The sequence below is a fragment of the Cucurbita maxima genome, unplaced genomic scaffold (assembly GCF_002738345.1).
Source record: "Cucurbita maxima cultivar Rimu unplaced genomic scaffold, Cmax_1.0 Cma_Scf00007, whole genome shotgun sequence".
NCBI lineage: Eukaryota > Viridiplantae > Streptophyta > Magnoliopsida > Cucurbitales > Cucurbitaceae > Cucurbita > Cucurbita maxima.
In genome coordinates, this window is record NW_019272023.1 from 3,751,497 (window position 1) to 3,776,251 (window position 24,755).

Here is a 24,755-nt window from a genome sequence, read left to right on the forward strand (position 1 = left end):
TTACACATGAAAAATTATTAAATAAATTGTTCAAATTTAATTTTAATTAAATAATATAAGAAATAGTTTTGTGAAATCCGACTCAAAACATTATAATAATAAAGATGTGGAAACTTCTCCTTGTAGACATGTTTTAAAACCGTGAGATTGACAGAATAGTACCGGTAATCGACTGTGAGATTTCACATCTCTTGGAGAAGTGAATTTATAAGAGTGTAAATTTTTTCTCTATTAGACACGTTTTAAAACCATGAAGTTGACAACTCTAGTATTAAAATATATTAATAATAAATGAGCTAATAAATTAATATTAATAAATAATTACTAAATAGTGAATGAAATTTTAACTTTTTATTAGGTATATTTTAAATATTATTAACTAATTATCCGATAATTTTAGTAAATAAGTAATTGTATTAATTTAATACACTTTTATTTACAAATTGAATTGTGTATATTTTTAATCAAATATCATTTATTTATTTTAGTAAATAACTAATTTTGGTAAATCGATATCAATTAATTAATTAATCATATTCAAAATAAAGAAAATGAAGAAATATATTAATCTCATTTATATCCCCATAAACCTTATAAAAATAACTTATCCAATATATATATATATATATATATATATATATATATATATAACGACTAAATACACTATGTTCTAAAAGATTTTTTTTTTATTTCAATTTTAAAAGTTAAAACAATTACTATATATATTCATTAACCCAACTTGTGATCGGACCATATTCATAGAGATGAGACCCTTATCTTCAAATTGGTTGTTTTTTTCAAAAAATATTTTATTAGCATTATTTAAATACAAGTAAATCGATTGCTTAAATAAAAAAGAAAAAAAAAACTCAAAACTTTATCATTTGTTTTGAAATTATAATATTACTTTTGAATTTTAACGTTTTAAAACTATCTTTACATTATAAATTTATTAGAATATAAACGAAAATTGAGATTTAAAATGATGGGACAACAACCAAAAATCATATTCTTAAGACTCTGACCACATGCCTGTTGAAAGATGAGTTGACGACTCATATGCATTGGCTTAGTGTAATAGCTCAAAGCCCACCGTTACCTGATATTGACATCTTTGGATTTTTTTTTTTAAGGTCTTAAAACATGTCTACCAATGAGATATTTCAAATTGCAAGATCTCTGTGTCAATTGTAGAGGAGAACAAATTGTTATTATAAAGTGTGGAAAAGAGAAAGTCTAAGACAATATCTGTTAGCGGTGTACTTAGGTTGTTACATTTAGGTAAGTGAATCCTTTGAAGTAGTAGTAAAAGCGAGTTTTCATGGGACAATTATCACTGCATGTGGACTCGAACATGCGTGGTCTATCTATAACAAGAACCTTAAAGATAATATTTGCACATTTTAAAATAATTTAGATCTTTCCCTATGAAAATTTAACATGGGATTTGATGGACACATGATGCAACTATGCAATATTTGATCATATGAAAAGTTCAAAAATTAAATTAAATTATATTTATTTGATTACTAAACTTTTAAAATTATATATTTAAATTTATATCTAATAAATTAATTAATGGTAAAAATTTTAAATATAAATTTTAAAGTTGGTGAAGATATGGGCGAATATTTAATGTTATAATTAAAATGAGGTGGAGGGGTAATAAACAAATATTTGTGGTGTGGACAGCTGGCGGTGGGGTTCCATGAGGAGTTGAACAATTCCCAAATCTTAACGGATACATTGGGAATCAAAACGACGACGGATTACTTATATTTCACGGCTCTTAGGATCTGTGGGTCCGGAATGTTGGTTTATTTGTATCTTTAATCAAACCAAACTAAATTAATAATTCATATTTTATTTTCTCCAAAATTATATAATATTTTAAAAAGTATATATATATATATATTAATTCACTAATCAATTAATTAAAATACACATTTAAACTTTATATACTAGGGAATTGAAAAAATTAATATTAAAATTTTCATTTTGAAGTTTAGAAACAAAAATTAAATAAATTAGAAAGTTTAGACTAATATCTTATTGGTTTTAATTGGACATTCTTATTGATTTGGGGATTTGAAAGGGCCTATCTTGTTGGGCCGACAAATCGGCCCATTACATTGAGGCCCAAGTGATCGGAATCAAATATCCTACCTGCTTTATAAATTATAATAAATTAAAATAAACTAATTAGTGGGAAATTAGTTGAATTTAAAAATAGCATAAAAAATGGTATCGATTGGGTAATGGAATCAAGCTCTATTGTTCACATGGGTTACCTATTTCTTTGAAGAAAACTGCTAAGTTTACTTTCTATGGTCAATGGGCACGAGTTCGAATCAAAACTTAAACAAATTACAATATATATTTATAAAAATTACATTTCAAACGATTTTAAATTTATTTTAAAAGTAATTAAAGAATAATTAAGAGAAAAATAATTATAGACTTAAATAAATTTTTAATAAATATATGTAAAGCAAACAAATATATATATATATATATATATATATATATATATATATATATATATATATATATATATATATATATATATATTTGGGTATAATAAGATTTTACAATTCAATTTTACATAATTATTAATTAAAAAACATATTAAAATTGTAGACACAAAATTGATTATACATATATATATATTCCTATAAAAAACTATTGAAAAAATAAAAAAAGAAACAAAAATATATTTTCTAGGGACAATATCAGCTTCATCTTGAGTGAAATGACTAGGTTACCCCTGTTGAAATTTCGTGGGGTTCTAAAAAATCATCATATGTTCTCTGATTGTTCCACACTTTTGCGTACCTATTTTATCCGACGGCTCCTTCTTCTGAAAGTCCCATTTCGTCTCGGCCGATCATCTATCTCTGTGGCCTAATCCTGACGATTTCATGGCGAATCTGATTCAGGCTCGTTTGATCCATCTCCTCCTGGCTTTGCTGTTCGTCTCGTCAACGATCGCAAGCTCCGATGTCCCGTTCATTGTCGCGCACAAGAAGGCGACGCTCACTCGTCTCAAATCCGGCGTCGAACGCGTCTCGGTCTCAATCGAAATTTACAATCAGGGATCTTCGTATGTTTTGTTTAATTCGTTTAATCTGATTTCGCTTTTGTTTTCTGGATTGAGCTTTACTCATCAAGTGGCCTCTGGGATGTAGATCGAATCGTTGTTTGCGCATGCGTGATTTGATTCATATCTTTTGTTCTGGATCTAAATTGGTTTTGTTTGTACGTTCTTTTTTCTTTTTTTTTTCGCTTCCTTCTGTGCTTGTGATTGGTTTTAAGTTGTCGTCTCGGGGATATAAATGTTAGATTCAGGCGTCAGGAAAATGTTCCCAATGATACAAGATTAGATGCTTTCATGGCTGTGAAATTTGGTGCATTTGTATTTTATGAATTGTGGAAAAAGTTCGCAATGTCTTGGTTCTTGGTTTGACACAAAGATCTTGAATGCTACTATGAACTCGAACCAGGCGTAGCTCTCCTGGCTGCATCAATAAATTCTGTATTTTGGATTTTCTATGTAAGTTTCGCAAAAGGGTTGGCCAGGTCACTTTATTTTGATGAATACTACATTGTCAGTCAGAATATTCGATCAGCCATGATATTTGTTGCCATTCCAGGAGTTAGTGCCTAGATCTTGTTTCACTTTAAAAATTTGTTCATTAGGGCTGCTACATTTGCCCTGCAACGGGAAGATATAAACCGTTCTTCCAGTGATATTTTGTAGAAATTTTACAATTTGATGTAATTTTATTTGTTTATAAACGGTAGCCGTGGTGAGAGGAGGGCTGTGTGTGTGTGTGTGATGAGCATTAACTGGTATTAGAAACTGTCTAGATTAAAGTAGCAGAATTATCTACTTGTCTTGCATGATACAAATCATGAGAAGCTTGGAAGGGGATTCCCAAGATGTTTTTTGACATGTTTCCTATCTTATAATCCCTGATTTGAAGGAATCTTTTCTTTTATCCCGTTGCTCTGTTGCCTTCTATATATTTTCATTTCTAAGTAGCCTGGTTTCTGATTTTCACCCTCTTTTTGGTATTTTCACTTATAACGATTACAGGACCGCATATGATGTTACTCTGAACGATGCAAGCTGGCCAGGAGATGTCTTTGATATTGTCAGTGGCGAGACATCCAAATCGTGGGAAAGACTCGATGCGTAAGTGATATGATTTGTTTAGTATTCTTTCCTATATGCCATGGTGTACCCTCCATTGGGTTTTCGTACCACTAACACAAAAATCTGCTGTTTGACAGTGGTGGTCATTTATCTCATTCATTTGAATTAGAAGCAAAAACAAAAGGAATGTTCCATGGTTCACCTGCTGTTATCACGTTCCGTGTCCCTACGAAGTCTGCTTTACAGGTCAAATATCCTTTCAATAATGATTTTAGTCTGGTTACGTAAGGTTCCAGTCGTTTTACCGTGTTCTTCTTGATTGCTGTAGGAGGCCTTATCAACCCCAATTCTACCTTTGGATGTCCTCGCTGATAGGCCACCAGAGAAGAAGTTTGAGTGGGTAAGTTCATCCCTTATTTTTTTTTCCCTACTTCAAGCTTAATGATGTATTCTTTTCAATTTGGTTTACTGTAACAATCTTTTTGCCTTTGCATGGAATTTATCTTTCACCCGGGCGTAATTTCAACAGTTTAAGGTACGATCCATTCCGTGCTCTCAATTCTTCTATAAAACTTGAGTTGTATAAGAAAATAGAATGAATGTCTGTCTTTTTATTCATACAAGATTCTTTTTTGCTCCCTGCAGAGGCTGCTCGCTAAGTATGGCTCCCTGATCTCGGTGGTCTCCTTCGTCGTTCTGTTCGTCTATCTTGTGGCCAGCCCATCGAAATCTGCTGCAAAAGGAAGCAAGAAGAAGCGTTAATCGCTGACTGGGAAGTAGTTCTTAGCTGTGTTTTACTTTTGATCCGCCACCCAAATTGAGAATATGTTTGGTTGATATATTTGTTGGGTTAGCACAAAGGTACAGAAACTTCTTGAGTTGATAGTTTTTGTTCATCCCTAATGAGTAGTAGAGCCGGAGGAAACAGAGCTAATTATAGACACGCACGAGAGTCAGTTAAACACATGGTCCAGTAGTTGAGCTGTTTGTTTTAAAGTCATGTCGGATTTGTTCATCATATTACTCACTTGTTTCTTCTTTCCTAGACATGATTCTGAATCCCATTTTCTTTGCCTTATGTTCGTTCTGGACAAATCTGAGGGGGATCATTCTCGGGGCGGTCGATGATGACTTCCCGTTCCTATTTGCCCCTCGTCCAATTCCCCGTTAAATTGTATGATCGGTTCCCGCCCCTGTTATTGTCTTGCCCCTCGTCCAATTCCCCGTTAAATTGTATGATCAGTTCCCATCCCTATTATTGTCTTGCCCCTTGTCTATTTCCCATTAAATTGTAGGATCGTTCCCGATCTTGCCTTGCCCCTCATTTGATTCCCTGTTGAGACCGTTGGATTGGTGTGATGACAATTCCCCGTTACCTCTTCCGACGACGACAATGATTTCTTAACATTCGGACGACAATGGTGTGGTTTAGGGTTCAACTTTTCAGCAATCAATTCCTCCTTAAATTAATGCTAACAATGTGAAATTTATACTCAATTGTCGACACTTTTTTTTTAATTCCTTTTTCTATAAATTCATATGTTACAATACCCTATAAATTGTCCCCCCCAAAAAAAATGATCGTATTTACTTATGATATTAATTTAAACGTAGTGACTTAGTATATTAATTCTTAAAAATTAATAAACTTAATAAATTTGCAATTAACCAAAGAGAGTTATTAAAATTTAAACGTAGTGGTTTCATAGTTTATTAAAATTTTAATTTGTATTTGATATTTCCTAATATTTAATGGCCCATTACACAAAAATACCAATTTTTTAAAGTTCCTGATCAATATATAATTATTTTATCTTTTGGGTTAAATAAGTAAATTCACAAACTTTAAAAAGTATTTATCGCCTCATTAGCTTACAGGATTGTCTTAGACAAGTTATTAAACTCAATTAAAAAAAATCCTTCCCTTCACATTTTTTAATATTTTTAAATTTTTAATTTTATATCTAATCTAATACTTGATTGTTAAAGGTGGAAGGGCTTAACTTATAATTTTAATAAAATTGAGGGACCTAGTTTGGAGCGATATGCAATTATTTAAAAGTTTTGTGATTGGGTATGTTGTGTAAATATCCAAAGTTATAAATGCTTACAGTTACAACAAAGAGGATAGAGACCCACCACGTTAAGTAAACAAAGGCAGACACCCAATTCGCTCATCATTTATCTCGTCTTCTTCTTCTTCTTCCTCTTCTCCATTTTTCTTCATTACCGAAGAATTATGAATTACCCCTACGGCTACCAACATCCTCCGCCGGAAACCTACCCTCCTCCCGGTGAGATCCGCTTCTTCTTCTTCTTCTTCTTCTTCTTCTTCTTCTTCTTCTTCTTCTGATTTTCCATTTTCATTTCATCTCATTTTTTCTTCTCTTCCATAGGGTACCGTCCGCCGCAACCTGGATATCCCGGCCATCAGCCGCTGCCTCCGCCGCCACATCAAGGATATCAAGGGTATTTCTACGATGGTTATTCTCCCTCGGCGCCGCCTCCTCCTCCTCCGCCGGGCCCTCCTCCACCGCCTTATTGTCATCAGCACTATCATTACGATGATCGAAATGACTGTTCCTCCTTCCTTCATGGATGGTACGTTTTCCTCCATTTCTTCGATTCGTGTTGACACGATTTTGATTTGTTTGCTTGTCTTCGTGATCTCGTTGATTGATTGATCGATTGATTCTGTGTTGTGAAAATTGATTGTTTTTGTGCAATGAATGTTTTGTGGATTTATTTGAATTTGGAAATCAGGAATTCAATTTGGATTTTCAATGAATGTTATGATCGAGCTGTTTAAACATCGAAGGTGTTTCTTGATCTTCTTTCAATTTGAATTACATTTTAAAATTCTTGCTGAATGTAGAATTGCCAGCCACATTGTTCCATCCGTTTCGAACAATTTCATCTTGCAATAGGCTCGAGTCCGCTTGATAACTATTTGGTTTTCGATTTTTTAAAATCGTTCTTATTTAAAAAAACGTTTGAGTTCTCAAAACTTGACTTGAATTTTGAAAACACTCGATACAAGGAGCTATCTCGAACCAATAACAATCATCTTTGTTCTTGTTATCATGAACTAAGCAGAATTTTCAATTGGTGCACAGAGCATCTGATGCTTCCCCATTAATGCTACCTTATGATCCAATCCTTTCTTCCTCTAATTATGTTTTATAGCTTTGGTTAAACTGTTGAATTGGACTGTCTCTTTTCATGTTTTGCTTTGTTTTTTTCTCATCCATGTTCGTCGCTGTTTTAACGTTCTTGTGCGTGAGATAGCGAAACAAGCCCAATCTCGTTCGACATGTTGTTTTCTTGTTTGATCCCTTTTCTTGTTGGGGACTTTCCTTCTTGCAATTGGTTATGTTTTAGCATTTACCTAGCTTGTGCCATTTTCCTCCTATGGATGCTGAAAGATTAGGGTCGAACGAGTACGTAAACTAGTAATCTTCAACACCAGAGAAATCGAATGTCGAATGTCTAAGACGTGTGAAATAACCGTGGCCACAAGTACATCATAAGATCCTTCCTGGGGCTTCTTTTAGCTTTTAGTACCAAATATGGATTCAAGGGAGAGTATCTTTTGATTATGAGTGTAACCTTAAACTTGTTGTCTTGTGCAGCTTAGCTACACTGTGTTGTTGTTGTATGTTGGAGGAGTGTTTGGCCTGCTTCCGATAGACCGTGTGTTTTTTTCGGTCTCTTCGGCCGAGATGTGTTCATGTCTTCTATTATTATGAATCGACGACGCCCGTGTTTCGCATCACTTGGAATAAGAACTGCAGTTTCTGGTTTGTGTGATCGTAAACTATCTGTATTGTTTGTGATATCTAAATGCTGTTATTTACTCTTATATATATATATATATATACCTGAACAAATAGTTGTTAATAGAGTTGGAATCCTTATTTATTGTTGTCATCCAGATTCAACTTTCTTTGAGATTTTTATGCAAAGTTTCTGTGGAGAATATGCTATTTGGAACTTGGTTTAATCCTCCATCCTTTTTTTAATTTTATTTTTGTTCCTTTTTTTGGGTATCCAAAGAACCTAGACGATAAATGGGAATGTGAGGTTGCATCGGAAGAATCTCGGCCGGAGAGTAGAGCCAGAGTGTCAAGTCAGCTAGAGTCGTATACGAGCGATGTGTATGGTTGAATAAAGCTTCGTTATTTGATTGTGAAGCTAAAACATTAACTTTCTAGAAGTATAATCAATAATAACCACAATCATACACTTTTTGGAATTGGAACAACCAATTTGATCGATAACATGTATTTCCAAAGGTTGGAGATCCAAAATTTTCATCATCATGGAATTTCTTAAACAACACTAAAGTTACTTGGAAAATGGAATGGAACGCCATTTTCACTAATAATCAGGTAAGCTTTGAAGCCGGTAGCTTTTGCTATACTATACTAGTTGTAAGATGGGAGCTTTTAGAATATAATATCAAGTAAAAGGGAATCTATCATAGAATCTAAAGATCTCGAAATGGAAGAACGAGCTCTTTTACTCGCCCCTCTCTCCATCTCTAAAGGGGCGTAAACACTGAACTTGATAGAGGATGAGATTCGATCACTTGCATTATTGTTATCATTACAAAAAGCTCCAATCTTAACACCCTAATTACTGTTGTGCAGCCTTACCCGAGTTTGTAGAGTGTAGTTTCCCGTTTACCCACAATGGAGGAACCGTCCCACTAGGCAGACGACCATAGGTCATAACACGCTTTTGGCACAACTGATTTGCTCGGGCCAATCGTTGGAATGTATTATGGAGAGTTTGGGGTAGGAAGCAGAGCAATAGTAAGAGAGATTCAAGAAGCATTTGAGAAACGAGAAGTGGAATTGCATATCAGTCTGGCTATAACATCAATGCAGCTTACAAATTGAAAAACTCCCAATAATTACAATAAACACCAAAATACACTAAACTCACGTAGCTAAATAAAAATCCCACTGGTCAGTTGCCCTAAAAACATAAAGGAACAAGTAATTCAAAAGCCTTGGAAGGAAAGAAGTATCTTCAATCTACAATGTCCATACAAACTTGGGTGCATCTTTCCTTGGCCCTACTAATGTACGGTACAGATACATTTTCCCTACTTTCTGCCCGTCATCACGAGATAATTCCGACAGATCGTTCTCGTTGATGATCTCCACGTTCAGCCTCGGCATCTTCTTCGCTAGCGTCTTGCAGCCACCAAGAGTAATCTCGCAGGAGGACATCCAAAGGGATCGCATTGTTTCATACTTCCCGACGTCCTGCAGAAGTGCCATGTCGCCAAACGGGCTGTCCATGATCTCGAGCTTGCGAAGCTTCTTGCAACCATTCAGTATGTGAATCATTCCCTTGTCACTGTCCCCAGCAAACGCTAATGAAAGCATTTCAAGATGCTTTGCATATTTACCGATATAATAGAAGACACGATCAGTAAGATGGCCCGAGAGAGATAAACGTCTCAGACCTTTGCATGCTTGAACAATCGCCCCAAAACCTTCATCCAGTGCATGCCCAGTTACAGGGTCCGGTTTCGTGGGGTCGAGGATGCACAACCTGAAGCGTATGAAGTTCGGGTTGTTCTTTGCTACAGCTACAAGGGCAGCATTCGTCATCTGATGACAGAAGTATAATATCGAATGAAGTTTCGGGCAACCCATCGATATAGCGACCAATCCTTCTTCCGTGACAGCAACATTACCAGCCCCGGAGAGGTCGGATGGAAACACCCTCAGTTCCTGCAATTCTTTACAAGTTGAAGCAACAACTTCCAGTCCTTTGTCACCAATACCATCCAGAATCTGTCAAGAATCCATCACCCAGAACATTTCTCATCATTCATCATATACATATAAAGGTTTGTATCGTAGAAGAAAGGTCGGATGATCGTACCCACAAGCGTTGAAGTTTATCGCAATACCGAACGACCTTCATGAGCTCGATGCCATGAAGCCCAGGAGCATAGCTCAGGTTCAAGGATGTCAAATTCGAGCAAATCGGATAAATGGAAGCCAGGCAGCTAGGAGAAACATCTAAAAATCCAGATAAACTCCTGATCGACTTGCATTTCAGAATGGTGTTCTTGAGATTGTCGTAGATCTCGGAATCTTGATCGTGAACGTAAGACCCCGTGCCCAAGTCGACGAGTTGAGGAGCACGAACCAATATATTTTGCAAGGTTTCAAGAGGCACAGCACGGTTCAGCCTCAAACTCTTGAGGTTAGGAGATCTTGCCACAAGCCTCTCAAGAGCGCCTAGATTTACTTCTCCTCTTAAGCAAGCAAAATTCAGAGAGACAAGCGATGTGCAGCTCTCTGGAAAGCAGCTAAGCCAGTAATTACTATGGTCATCAATTTCATTCTCTTGCAGGTCGAGCTCCCTCAGAAACCTAACCCGAACGAAAATGCCACGACGAACAGATAGGAAAATGCATCAAAAAAACATAATTTCATCACCAAAAACACTACATAATCAATGATCTACCTACACAGCAGCTGAAGAACATCTAACCTTAAAATGCTCAGCTCAGACAGAACAAAAGTTTCAGAAACCAATACAGAGCCACAACAAGCAAGAGTAATTAAAGGGTTTCTTCGTTCTTACCTGCAATTGGCAGCAATGGCGGCAAGGCCATTGGTAGTGAATCCCTCACAGCTGAAGAGGAGCAGGGACTTGAAATTGGGGAAGGATCGGGAGAGTAGCTCAAGACTCTCGTCGGTGACGACCATCCGCTTCAGACGGAGCTCCTCCAGAGCAATCCGGCGCTTGGCGAAGGCTTGGATCCAAGGGTGAACGTAGCCGCCCCAATCATGAGGAACCAAATTGAAATCGGCGAAATGGGGCTTTCCTTTTAGGGTTAGGGATTTAACGCAGGGGAATCTTCCGATTAGCCTCTCCGGCGTGATCGAATAGCAATTTCCGACGAATACCTTCTGCCGGCTAAATCTCTCAACTTTGTACCATAATTTGCACACCAGCGACACCGCGTTCCGGTCACGGTGAGACGTTACATAGTCGAAAACATGTTCTAAAACTTCGTCGGGAAAATAATTCATGATTTCTCAGCATCCAAACGGAAAATTCCCCAAAAACTTTCCAGGAAAAAAAATTAAAAATGGACGCAACTTTCCCAAGGGAAAGGAAAAAGAAGAACCAAAAACTTTCTGAGAAAAAAATATATTTAACTTCCGAAAAGAAAACGAGAAAAACTCTCTTTATCCAGCACCATTACATACCGTAGGGAGGAAAAAAAGGCTCGAGAAGCCCTAAATAAAGAACGAAACTCAAAAAAAATCCAGGAATTCAAACAGATCTCCAACGGATTATCTAATGAAACTCAAATTTCGCGGCGAAGTCGACAGATCCAAGGAACTGAAGAGAATATAAGAACAAATCTTGCATCTCGCCCAGTTCAAAAACCTAGATCTGCAATTGCAGAGAGATTGGGGGAAAGAAAGTGGAATATTCTGAAGAAGAAACTCAAAAACCAACAAAAATGGCTGCAGTGGTCGAAAATGGAGGAGAGAATTTCAGGCGATTGAAGAAGTCGGGATACAAAAATGAAGATGATGACGACGAATGAAAAGCGAACCGAGTTCGAAATGGAAACGATTAGATCCTTTGAACAAGAACACAAACAAATATGTACAGAAATTAAACTCAGGATTCGATTCTAATGATGAAGATGAGAGAGAGAGAGTGACGGACAGAGAGAGAAAACAAATGCAGAAGAACAGCGTCGTCTCTCCCACTCAAAAACGAACTGGTGATGAAACAGAGAGAGAAACAGAGAGAGAGAGAGAGAGAGAGAGAGAGATAACCATGGTTAGTTTTTAACCGGAGGTAGTTTAACCATGGGAAACATGCATGTGTCCTTATCTCTTGTTTCGAAGAGAGAGAGAGAGAGGCCCCCACACTGGCTCTTGTCTAAAATTTAAATTATTTTAATTTTTTTTTTCTTTATTTCATTCTCTCTCTATCTTTATCTGTAAATGTATGACCATATCCCTGCCAAAGTCTTTTAAATGAAGTGTCAGATAAATGCCACTGGTTTTTGCAAGAAATTACGGGGTCTGCCATCGATAACTTTCATGAGGCTATGATATGCTACGACCGTTCTTATGTTAGTGTGATCCCGCTGACGGAGACACGTCCATGTGGGTCGAATGTTAATGACTCAGCTTAGCTGAGCGAGTAATAGTTTTTTTCCCTATTCGCAGCAGTGGGGATTGCCTTCAGTTTTTTTCTTTTTATTCGACTCATAAAAAATATATTTTTTTTAAATCTCCCAGTGGGTCCCATGAATTTTTTTTTAAAATTCATTAATTATTTTCAAACATTAAATTAAGATTTATTTCTATATAAACAATAAATAAATAAAAAATAATTATGAAATTAAATATATATATTTATATCGTAAACAATATTTTAATTTATTTTTGTTTTTTACCCTTGATATTTTGTTAAAATGGGTCGAAATTTTTATTTTTATTAATTACTCGTAAATATACGTTTAATAAAAAAATGTGAAATTTGCAATATTTTATTTAGTCAAATTCAAATTTGGCTAAATTTAAGAATAAAAGTTGGATTGTTACTAAATTATATAAAATAAATATGGTGTGGTAATTAACTATTTTTGTAACAAATTAACTTTATTTTATTACTTTTGCAATGTCACATGTTGGAATTATTAGAAGATGATCAAATCTTGTGGAGTGTACGAAGTCTCAAAGCAATAAAAACCTTAAAATTTTGGCCATTTAAAGTTGAAACCATAATCTAAGAAAATTTTTAACAAAATCATATCATATTTGGACTTTGCTTTTAAGACTAACTAAAATAATAATTTGAAAATACAATAGAGGAAATAAATTTATAAGAATTAAATTTTCTCCATAAATTAAATTTTAAAAAAAAAATTATTTTTTATATTTGTGATATTAATTCACACAAAGTGGTGTAAATTTTACTAATATTTACTTTTTTTACATGATGACGATGATGATTCAGTGCGATATGGTGTACGGTACTATAGTGTAAAAGTCTAACTTTATTGGTTGCATCACAGGTTCCCTCATCTTATCCAAATCAGTCGGTCACTGTGTCGCTGAGAGAAATTCCACGCGCCCCTTCTTTTTCTCTTCTCTTAATTATTTTTACATTTTGGTCCTAAGTTTATATATTTGTTTAATTGTTGTTTCATAACTTATTTTTGGTAATTAAAAAAATTATAAATACTACATTTTAAAATTTTTTACTTTTACCTTAGAGAGCGATGAGATAATTGGGAAGTAAAAATTAATTATGATCCATTAACATGTTGACTTTTTTTTGTCCGATCGACCTACCTATCCTAAATTTGTTTAGCGGCATGACCTTCCACCTTGGCCTCGACCTCTCTTAAGAGGTCTCCCGGACCAAAATAGTAAATCATCTTGGTCGACAATATTTGACATATCAAAAAGGTAACAACAATAATATTTTTCTATCTTTAATATTAAAATTAAAAATGGCATTAAAATAGGAAAGGAAGTAAAATTTGGTATTATAAGGAGAAATGGTGGAATAAAAAAGAGGTATATAATGAAATGATTAATGGAGTTGACTAATCCAATCCCAAACTCATTAATCCACCTTTAATCTCTATTAGTTATTATTATTATTATCCCAAACTCCTTCCATCAACCCCTTTTGATTTTTACATTATTACAGATTCTCTCTTCATTGCCTCTTAACCCTCCCTTTTAACCCTCCCTTTTATCCCTCTGTTATTACTCACCCCTCATCAATGGTAATTTTTCATTAATAAAAGTTAAATTAAATTCAATTATAATTTAATACGTGGATCGAAGATTCAAACCTCTAATCTCATATCATATATTTAGATTGTACGAATTTTTTGTCTTGAGGGTTCGAATCTCTCTCTTCCCAATTTTATCAATTACAGGGTACTTTGACACATATATATATAGTTTAGGTTTGAATCGAACATTTAATTGATTCGATTTAACTTATTTGGAGGACGCAAAGAGCGACATGTTACAATAACATTCATCTTTATGGTTCTCTCCCACTCAACCAGCTCAACTAGCTAACCAACTCAACCAGCTCGTTCGATCGTTAAGGATTTTATAACTGAAATTGATTATGGGTTCTCTCCCACTCGTACTGAACTTACAATTAAAAAAAAAAAAAAAAATTGAAAAGTATGTATCACTGAACTCTGAGTAATTCGTTGTTGAAAATATATAATGTTTAGGGTTTTGGGGGAGAGGGGAGACATGTGACAGGCTAATGCGGTTTGGCGGATGGTTTGTTTTATACGGCACAAACGTGACAAATATCCATATTATTATACAATTTTTTCAAACCCTAAAACCTACCTAATCAAACCCCTTTGGATCACAATTCTAAAACTCTGTTAAGTCAAATATTGACGCACCCAATTATTTCCCAAATCTGCTCCCAATTATATATAGATAATAAATTCCAACTTAAAATAGATAATTTATTTATTTTTGGCTTTTTTTTTCATGATAATTATAATGAAATGGGCTATTTGAACCGTATGACCATAACTAATAGTCAATTTAATTTCTTTTTCAAAATTTAAAGGGATTAATGATAGAAAACGTAATACTAACATTCCAGTCTATATTTTTAATTTTTGAAAAATAAAATTAAGGGTATTTTTTAATTTTTTTAGAAATTACTTAAATAAATATTAACCATTTTAATGATATATATAAAAAATAATTTCTTCATGTTCAAGAAAATTTAATTTTCGTTCCGAATAATAATACTTTTTTTTTTAAATAATAATAATAACTTCCAATAATATAATATAAAAAAATTAATTAATTTTACTTTTGTTTTGTAGACCGTTTTTCCACTCTATTTCACATCTCTCGTGCTTTTGTCATTTCATTAAACAGAGTCCACGGGACCGTTTGAACACATTTTTGGAATATTGGAAATATATATATATTTTAGACTATTTTTTTATAAATATATTCCCTTTTTAAATAATTAAATAAATCCAATCAATAATATTCTTTATATAATATATATATTCTTCTATTGTACTTTCCAGTAATAGAACTGCACGTACTTCTATACACAAAAGTAACCCTGGTTTATCTATGGAATGTTATTTTTATAATTACATTATAAATACTTTATTTCAAATATATTTTTTAAAAATTAATATTTTAAGTTTTCTAAAAATTTTATTTATTTTTAAATATATTTATATTTTTAATAATATTTTTAAAATATTCTTGAATTTTAAAAAGTTTTGTTAATACCATCCATTTTTTTTTAAGTTAAATATCCTAATTTTTCATAATAAAAATTTAATAAAGTAATTAAGGGAAGGAGAAAAACATGTTTTTACCTTTAAAATAAACTTTAATTAATTTATTATATCTAAATATAATAAAACTATAAAATTTTAATTTCAATTTTATATTAATATATTTATGAATTTAAAAAAATTGATATATCAAAAACAGTTTAAAATGTTCATTCATTGGATATAAAAAATGAAAGTTTTTAGAGTAATTATGTGTTTTATAATATTATTTAATAATGTGACATTTTTAATTAAATAATAATATATCACGTCTTCCTTCAGCCAACTCTCTCCTCCTTCGTGGTCTTCTCCGTCCTGGAACCACATTTTATTGTGAGTGTCCATGACTCTTGGATGCAGTCTCAATTCATTCATATATCTCTCTTTTCTTCGAGTGTCACATGCACATTAGTTTCTGCGTTGGTTCATCCTTGAACTCATTTTATTGTAGAGTATTACTCTAATACTATTTATAACCCCTAATGTCCAAAATTCGAAATCAGGATTCGGCACCTAATAGTCCCAACGTTTCCATACATCCCCTCTCGAATAAATATTGGATCTCTCAATTAAATGTGTAAAACCTCGAACTATTACAATTCACAACATCACAAAGAAAGAAGTCCGTGGAGAACATTGATGGGTACACCATTGAATTCCAAACTTAACAAGTCACGGTCGAAGATCACCTTCTTGTTTACAACCAAAGACGACATTAATTTCGCCTTGCTTAGGGAACTATTTTTCAAAGGCCAACTAGTCGGACACAAATTTATTATTAATTTAAAAAATGTCATATAATTGTTAAATATAATAAAAATACTTAATTAATTAGGGAAAAAAAAAAAAAAAAGGACCAATCATTATTCAACGTCTCTTCTTACCTTACAAAACTTCCCTTTCTCTTTCAATTCATTTCATTTTTCTCTCTTTCTTTTCCAAGTTAGAACCGTACGTCTTATCTAAGAGCCGTAAGCCACAATTAATTGACATCCATTTTCTAGTCAAATTTTGATCTAATCTGCCACGTGTTTATTCTCTATCATTTTTATTTTTTATTTTTTATTTTTTTCTTTTAAATTCAAGCACATGGGTTTTCTTAAATAAAAATTATTTATTTACTTAAAATTTTTTTATAGAATATAAACTATAGTTATTTGATTATTTTTGTATTATAAAACGAAAATTCCATTGGATTATCAATTAAATTAAAAATTTAATGGAGGATTATGACTTTTTGAGTGGTTAAAAAATAAAAGTGAGCAATAAAAAAAATTGTAAGAAAAAATAAAATAAAATAAAAGGAAGTTGGACTCGGTCTATTCGTTGGGCGTCTGTCAATGTAACACCATTTTCCTAATTTTATAATTTAAAATTCTATTGTCATGTGAGAAAATAAAATAAAATAAAATAAAATAATTAATTAAACAAAGATTTAATTAGGGAGTGGGAGAGTGGTTACATAGCCTGGCAAATTTTGTCTGATATTAGACGTACCACCCCCACTCAATAATAAATATATATATATATATATTTAAAGTGAAATAGATGACGTGGAAAAAACAATCCAGTTATATTAGCTGCATAACTGATTTAATAAATTTATTATTTAGTTTAAATTATTATTTTTAAAAAGACATTTATTATATGAGAAAATCATTAATATATGGTTTTTCCCTGGAAAAAGGAGAGATTTTGTCATATAGGATCTTCTCGTACCTAATTATATTTAGCAATATCGTAATATTTAAAACCAATGGAGTTAAAATAGAAAATAATTAAGGATTTTTAATGAAAAAATAATTAAGCAAATTAAATAAAATAGCAAAATAAATAATTTCCACTTGCGTTGGATTATGGATTCAGTTCTTTAAATTCAAAGCGGAAAAGAGAGACCGGGAAGTGGAGCAATAATCAATGCTATTATTATTATTATTATTAATGATGATGATAATAATAATATTTTAAAATAATAATAACTATTTTAAGAAATATCATTATCATAGACCATGTGAACTACGTGGGTATTTCGTATTTGATTTTCATATTACTTCAATATTGTCTACGCTGAGTTCGAACAAGTGCCCCACGATTCGACTCTTTTTTCTTTGAGGATTCTATTGGTGTTAGTTGAACACTTCACAATGGTATGATATTGTCTACTTTGAGCATAATCTCTTATGATTTTAAGCTTAGGATTATTCTCTAAATTAGTCAATGTGGGATTTTTATCAAACACCTTTTACTTTACTCGAACGAACATTAGAAATAGAAATAGTTTTGATTTCGACGAGTTTGAGGAAATTAAAATCATATGTTATAATATTGGATATGATTTAAATTGGAAAAAAAATAAATAAATTAATGAATGTTGAGAATGAAAATGTTAAATTTGAAGTTAAAAGAGGGAAGCATGCGGTATGATAGCGCATGGGAGAGGTACGTGGTCCTAAAGGATTGGGCGCCCTACCTACTTTTGACTGTTGAAATGGATTGGGAGGAAACAAGAAAAATATTGAAGAAAAAGTAAATAAATAAATAAATAAATAAATAATAACAAACAAACAAATAAATAATATATCCTTTAATTTATTGCCCCATAAATATAAGTGTGGTCCCTTCTATTCTATTGGCTACATAGCTTTTCTTTCTTTTCTTAAATTTCATTTTATTTTTACTTGAAATAAGTAAATTACGCGAACTAATTTTTTATGGAAATTTTTATTTTTATTTTTTAATAGAAAAACTTTTCTAAATATTCTATTAAAATAAATAATAAAATGGTAGCTAATATTAATATTAGAAGCGTGTTAGATTGAGTTGTGTCAGGAAAATGTTTTAGACCAACTCGAAATTTCGATTTGGTTCGGTTCATAATCCAACTCAACTGTTTATTTTCTGGTTGGGTTGTCTATTTTATTTTAATTATTTTAAAAATTCTACTTATCCATAATAACTTGACCTAAAAAAATTACAACTACGGAACTGACCTGAATTTTTTATTTTTAAAAAATTCAACCAACCGAAAAAAAATTAGTTTTTCATTAATAAAATTTTGAATATATATTAACATTATATGAATTTATTATTATTATAAAACATAATGCTGTTTAAATGAAATATTTATTTAAAAGAGTTTAGTGGCGAAAATGAAATATTCACAAAATTTAAGACTAAAAGTGAAATAATTTTTAGGTGGGTGAATTTGGCAATGGACCACGTAAATGGGAAATGCTGGCATCATTCCATTCTCTGCGTTTGATAGGGAAATTTCAAGGCAGTCCCTAACGCCTTCCCTTCCCCTTCTGCCAATTCCATCTTTTTATTCTTTTTAACATTTAACCCTTTAACTTGGATGCTCTGCTTTGCTTTGCTTACATCACCTCCTCCTCCTCCTCCTATTATATTATTCCAATTTAAGGTATTACATTCTCTCATTTTTCATATGTATTTTTACCCACATCGGTCGAGAATTATTGAAATCAGTAGTCTGAAAAAGATCATAGGTTTATAAGTAAAAAATATAACCTCTACTGTTATAAAGGTTTCTTGGGAAATCAATTCTTTAACTTAATCTTGTCAATAAAATTCTCAGGGGTTGTTGGATGAAAGTCCCACCTCAACTAATTTTGAAAATGATCATGAGTTTATAATCAAATAATACTATATCCATTGAAATGAGACATTTTGGAAAAGCCCAAAATAAAGGCATGAGAGGATATGCTTCAAGTAAGTGGACAATATCATAAGATTGTAGAGAGTCGTGTTCATTTAACATGACAAAGCTGGTGAATCTAGACGGTGGAGTCATAATGACTCCAAAATTTTATGAGTTTTATTTGGTAAATTCTTATTATGGTTACTATTGCGGAAATTTTGAACATTTAATATTTTTAAATAATTAATTAGAAATTATCAAAGTTAGGGATATTTACGGCCCATTTTGATTTACCCACCAACTGGGTAGTTATGCACGCTGAAATGGGCCGGGCCAAAAGGCCCATTTAATAATACTTCCTCTGGCTCTGGAACGATACGAGAAATCGGGGTATAAAAGGAGTGAACATTGAAAACCCGAACTTAGAAGGGAACATTTCGTAGAACATATTTGACAGGCGAGTTTCAGAGCGCGAAAGCATTCGCAAGCGGTATTCCGATATCAATGGCTACTTATCGATCTCGCATTCAACGACTTCATTGATGCCGAGGGAACCGTAAGTACGTCGAGGTTTGCAGTAGAAGAAGACGCCGTCCGATTGCCTTCCGGCGGTCGTACTCGAGATCTCTTCATTCGTTCTCCCGGTAACGCTATCATTTCTTCTTACGGTGCAAAGGATTCATCTGATCTTGATAATCTATTCTGTTTTCCAGTGTTTGCGTAGAAAATTTCTCCTATGTATGTTAATTTTCTTGCGGAGGTAAGATATGATCCTATTATTTTTTTTGATATTCCACGTTCACTAGTTTTTCTCCGTGATATGTTTTAGTGTTCTTTAACAGAAAGAAATTATATGAAATATTTATGCTAGATTCTTCTAGTTTTTATTACATTATGATCGACGATTTAGTTGGAGCTTCACTTGTATCCTCCCTTTGACGTCCATGTGCACAATGAAACTGGAAGTCCGGACGGTAGTTCTATAATGAAAATGGAAAATCTTAATAAGAAATAGGCAAAGCAAAATATTTATCAGTTGAATGATTAACATATTTCAAATTTGCATGGTGCCATCTAATATTAAGCTTTAGTATTTGGAATGTGAGGATTTCATTTCCAACTGAGGATTATAGGACCGTGTGCTTTAGTCTTTTTCTTGTTGTCTGTGAGATCTTATAAAATAGCAGTTAGAGACCGAGTTATGTTTTCGTTTGATGATTAGAACAAAAAAAAAAAAAAAAAAAAGATTAACATATCAAACCAAATGATAGAAATGCTGCGCAATCTTGTATTGTGCAGATCCTGGTTCTTTCTTGCAGGTGGTACCTTATGCTTTAATTTGTGCATTGCTTTTCTACTTCAAACAGCTTTGATTGTTCTCTTTTGATTTTACTTTTGGAGGACGGTAGTATTGAACAATGAAGGATGTTACGCTGAAGGACCTTAAACTGATCTTGATAAAACTTTCATCTCATCTTTTTGTATTAGGATCTTTACTTTTGTCATATAAAGGTGAAATGCAATTGTGTTCAGTGTTTCCACAATTTTATTTAAATTAAGATTACGCCTAAAGTTATTCTATCCACTACATTATGTTGATGCAATTTATGATGTGTGAACATGATTGCGCAAAATTGCTGTATTTTCTCGCTAATTCTAATTTTATCAGCTGTCTTTATTTCTGAAACAGTTTTGTTTGATTTTCCGTCTCATAAGTTTTGCCGTGAAATCATGTCATTATTTGACGTACTTAAAGTTGCACCGCATACTAAGAACTGGTAGTGCTTGTTTTTGGCTCAAGATTTGAATATTATCACATTCTATTGGCTAGTAGTTGTTTTAGTGCATGTTAAATCATTTGATTTGTAAGCTAGTGCTTGATTTGACATAAACTGATAATGAAGTGTCGGTTGTTTTTCCTATAATTGGCCTATATTTTGTTTGCTACGTTTCTTCCTTTTCTCTTTCCTGGTTATTCTCTTTCATATTGCTGCTTTCTTTTTTGCCTGCACATTCAATTTTCATTTTGATTCTCGTACATTTATTTATAATACTTTCATCTTATTGGCCAATGTGTGTGTTAGTCTTTTTTTAAAAAACGTTTTTAATTTGTTTTGCTTTTTAGTCTTCTGTGAAGGTTGAGGTGGTTTTTATTGTATTGATGATACCTATGGAAGTTCAATATCTATCTGGTTGAAATAAACCAGGGTGGCAATACAGTAAATATTTGCTTCTCAGGTAGTCTTTTCACGGTCATAAACTTGGTTCACTATCATGACCACAAATCAATCTTTTTGTACATTTGAGCTATATGAAAATAACTGAAGCACATCTATTTTGCTTTCATCAACAATATTTGTTTAGACATTACCTACGTTTGCATTCATTTACTCAATTAATCAGCGTTCTTGAAATTCAGTCACATTTCTTAATTCTTTTTAACTCATAACTCATCTACTTTGCTTTCATCAACAATATTGTCATTTTTATGTCATCATTGTAATAATATCTTTCTAGAGTAAACGATAATAGAAGTCATGGTAGGTTGGCAACCTTCTTTATAAATTGCAGTAGCCTTGAGTACATGATTAGAGAGAAATTAGGCTGAGAATGCAAATCAATTAAGCAATTTGTAGTCAAATAGTCGCTGACATAATGTTAATAACATGTTTCTAGTTGGCCGTATGAGCTGCTTGACTATTTTCAGGGTCTTTTGATGGAAGGACTGGCCAGGTATACTTCTTCTTTACTATTTTTCCTTATTCTCTCATTGTTCGTGTGTTTTTTCCCCTCCATCATGGTTTTTTTTTTTAAAAAATTATTTATTTCTTTTTATATGCTGCTTTTTGTATCACGGCCATTTTCCCTCTGTTCTTTTCTGTTTTCCCTGTATTCATTAGTTTTCTTTTCTTCAAGGGCTTGATGCAATGGATTAATATTTTGGGGTTCATGTTTTGATTATGCAGTTTCTGGTTTTACTCGATTTATAACTCTGTGTTTTTCAAATCAATGAATTTGTTCTTTATAGTTCTAGAAATGTAAGGTCTGGGGTGAAAAAGCGACGTCTCAACTACTGAACTACATGGGGCACGTTCTGGAATAGTTTAGAAATTGCTAAAATCACAGTTCTCTTGTTCCATATCACCAAATATGTCTTCGAATCATCTCAAAATCAATTTTCATTATTCAAAAAATTGCATTTAAAAGTATAAAGCCAAATATTAAATTGATTTTGAATAGTTAAAGGCATGCTTGGGAGTGATTTTGGATTTGACAAGAGTGAATTTAACCATTTTTACTCTCAAACATGCCATTAGATTCACAATGAATTTAGAAGTTAGTTTTCACTTTTATCTTATTTTCAACTATTTAATATCGGGGATTTTATTTTAAACTTTAGGCATGTAGGATTACACTTATTTGTTGTCGTTTTCTTATAGTGCCAATATCGGTTTATCTTCGATGTGAGTTTTAAATTTTTTTTCTTTTTAACCAGATTAGTTTGAATGTCTCTATATATTGTTTGGAGGTTCATCTTACCGGTTTCTAATTTTTCAAAACATTAAAAGGTTACCAATTTTGTCAGTTCTATTATTCATAAATTGTATATTGAGTGAAAAGTCATTTATTTAAAGGTACTGTCTTTTACAAGCTAATTTCCAAGAAAAACTTTTAATCCTTTTGTTTTAAGATTACTGCATTTTAAACGCTAATATATAAGACCCCCATTTTTGTATCCAGAAATTGTTTCCTTCAAAGTTTGACTGATTTTAAACCGGGTTATGTTTCATATATGATTTTTTCGCATTTGCTATTTGTTAAATTTAAAGGATTTAAATGTGTAATTGTGATCCAATCCTACTTTAAAAATAAAGTTCCTTTTGCACCGTTTCACATTATTTTATTTTATAGTAGATTTGTATTATTATTTTTAATTCATAAATTATATTGAATGGGCTATAATAGTAACATGTAGTTTTCTTTTCCATTCTAGTAATCATCCTATTAAAATAATAGTTCTATAATTAATTACATCTAATAAGTTTGATTTAAAAAATTGAATTTTATGTATATTTAACATTTTAATTTTGTCTGTATTTGTAACAACTTAAAAAAATATAGAATAGATCAAGATACTTGTTAGTCACATACTTCAAACGCATTTTTTGTTGGATAAGAGAATAAGAACTTGTGGTTTAATTTAAACTAGTTCTTGTTTTATTTATTTCAAAACTCTCATTTTGAAGAAAACATAAAAATTCAAATCATATTAAAATATGTCAAATCTCATGACTTGCTTATACTTTCTTTAATATCATATGGAGGGTAAACCCATCAATATACACGAACAATGATGCATACATATGTTTGGCTAAGGATTATTTAAAACCAATTTCATCACCTAAAACTAAAAAAAGAAAGGTAGAATCATCCCCTAAAACTAAAAAGGAAAAGTAGAACCACGTTAACTTGAAATCAGGGTCTAGACTACTAACCCGTTCTGCGTGGCTCTCTCTTTTATGGTTCTCTCATTGCGGCAACTTGACAGAAAACTACCCTCCCCTAATATTCTAATTAACTCTAAATTTATTTTTTACTTATTATTCCACGTAGAGTTTCTTATCAATTTTACCACAATATTAAATTGTGAAAGTATCACTATCATTTCGTACTTTTAAATGTCTAAATTCAATCCTGTATTTTTAAGAAACTCAAATTTTGTCCATGCTATTAGTTTGTTTTTTTAATTAGCATATATAGCATTTCTTTATAAAGTTTGAAAAACCATTCACATGAAAATTATTATTATTATTATATAACTACTTTTGATAAAAATTAATTTTAAAAGACCCAATTTAATATCTATTAAAAACATGGAGATTTAGTAAGTTGAAAATTCATAGACTAAAATGGAAAACATTAAACATTAATTTCTCATATTCAAAATTGCTTACAAGAATTCCATCTCATTCGATCAACTGAACTAGCAAGAACATTTTAATCCTTGCTTTTAAAGAAATTTTGTAAGAGTATAAGTCTTTTTTTTTTTTTTGGAAATTTCAAGTTAATTTTAAATTTTTAATTGATATAATTTTTAAAATTTAGGAGTATAGATTTATTTTTACCTTAGTTTAAAAAGAAAAAAAAATGACTATATATAAAAGAAAAAAGAAAAAAGAAAAAAGATGTATCGAACTGTTTAAGGTACAAATACTTACCTCACCGACGCTATGCTCGTAGATGTTCCACCAGGTTCTCAAATGTTGCAAACTTCATCCTTGTATCTGTAAAACGTAATGGTTTTATTTATTTTTTTGCATGCGTTAGCCAAGGAAAAGGAGATGGTATACCCTTGTACAACCTGCAAAAACACAGATTGTACAAGCAGGCAGCAAGCTGTGCAATTAAATACAGAGACGATACAGAAGACGATCATAGAGTGAGCATTTACCCAAGGGCACCTTCAGATTTGACAAATTTGGGAAGGCTATCAGACAGACCTCTGGCAAAACCTGGCTGAGTTTGAACTAACTTTAACAGCTTCAAAGGGGTAAAGAGCAACATCTGCA

At 32.2% G+C, this 24,755-nt stretch overlaps 3 protein-coding genes across 4 annotated transcripts; 2 read left to right on the forward strand and 1 right to left on the reverse strand.

Moving 5' to 3' along the window:
- Nucleotides 1-2,802: 2,802 nt before the first annotated feature.
- LOC111482040 (translocon-associated protein subunit beta) lies at nucleotides 2,803-5,227 on the forward strand. 2 transcript variants are annotated; one of them, XM_023127667.1, is made up of 6 exons: nucleotides 2,803-3,103; nucleotides 4,100-4,198; nucleotides 4,297-4,405; nucleotides 4,488-4,559; nucleotides 4,689-4,694; nucleotides 4,805-5,227. In XM_023127667.1, the coding sequence occupies exons 1-6, from the start codon at nucleotides 2,922-2,924 to the stop codon at nucleotides 4,919-4,921; spliced, it is 585 nt and encodes a 194-aa protein (XP_022983435.1). In that variant the 5' UTR covers nucleotides 2,803-2,921; the 3' UTR covers nucleotides 4,922-5,227. The 2 variants fall into 2 exon arrangements, with proteins under 2 accessions (XP_022983435.1, XP_022983434.1); XM_023127666.1 differs by lacking the exon at nucleotides 4,689-4,694 and having other exon boundaries at nucleotides 4,488-4,563; nucleotides 4,803-5,227.
- A 1,059-nt stretch (nucleotides 5,228-6,286) lies between these two features.
- LOC111482221 (cysteine-rich and transmembrane domain-containing protein WIH2-like) lies at nucleotides 6,287-8,138 on the forward strand. The gene is made up of 3 exons (XM_023127908.1): nucleotides 6,287-6,453; nucleotides 6,556-6,760; nucleotides 7,792-8,138. The coding sequence occupies exons 1-3, from the start codon at nucleotides 6,399-6,401 to the stop codon at nucleotides 7,847-7,849; spliced, it is 318 nt and encodes a 105-aa protein (XP_022983676.1). The 5' UTR covers nucleotides 6,287-6,398; the 3' UTR covers nucleotides 7,850-8,138.
- An 859-nt stretch (nucleotides 8,139-8,997) lies between these two features.
- Nucleotides 8,998-11,921, reverse strand: LOC111482144 (protein AUXIN SIGNALING F-BOX 2-like). Its single transcript, XM_023127815.1, has 3 exons — nucleotides 10,775-11,921; nucleotides 10,064-10,559; nucleotides 8,998-9,972 (listed from the first exon to the last, which is right to left on the reverse strand). The coding sequence occupies exons 1-3, from the start codon at nucleotides 11,224-11,226 to the stop codon at nucleotides 9,202-9,204; spliced, it is 1,719 nt and encodes a 572-aa protein (XP_022983583.1). The 5' UTR covers nucleotides 11,227-11,921; the 3' UTR covers nucleotides 8,998-9,201.
- Nucleotides 11,922-24,755: the final 12,834 nt, after the last annotated feature.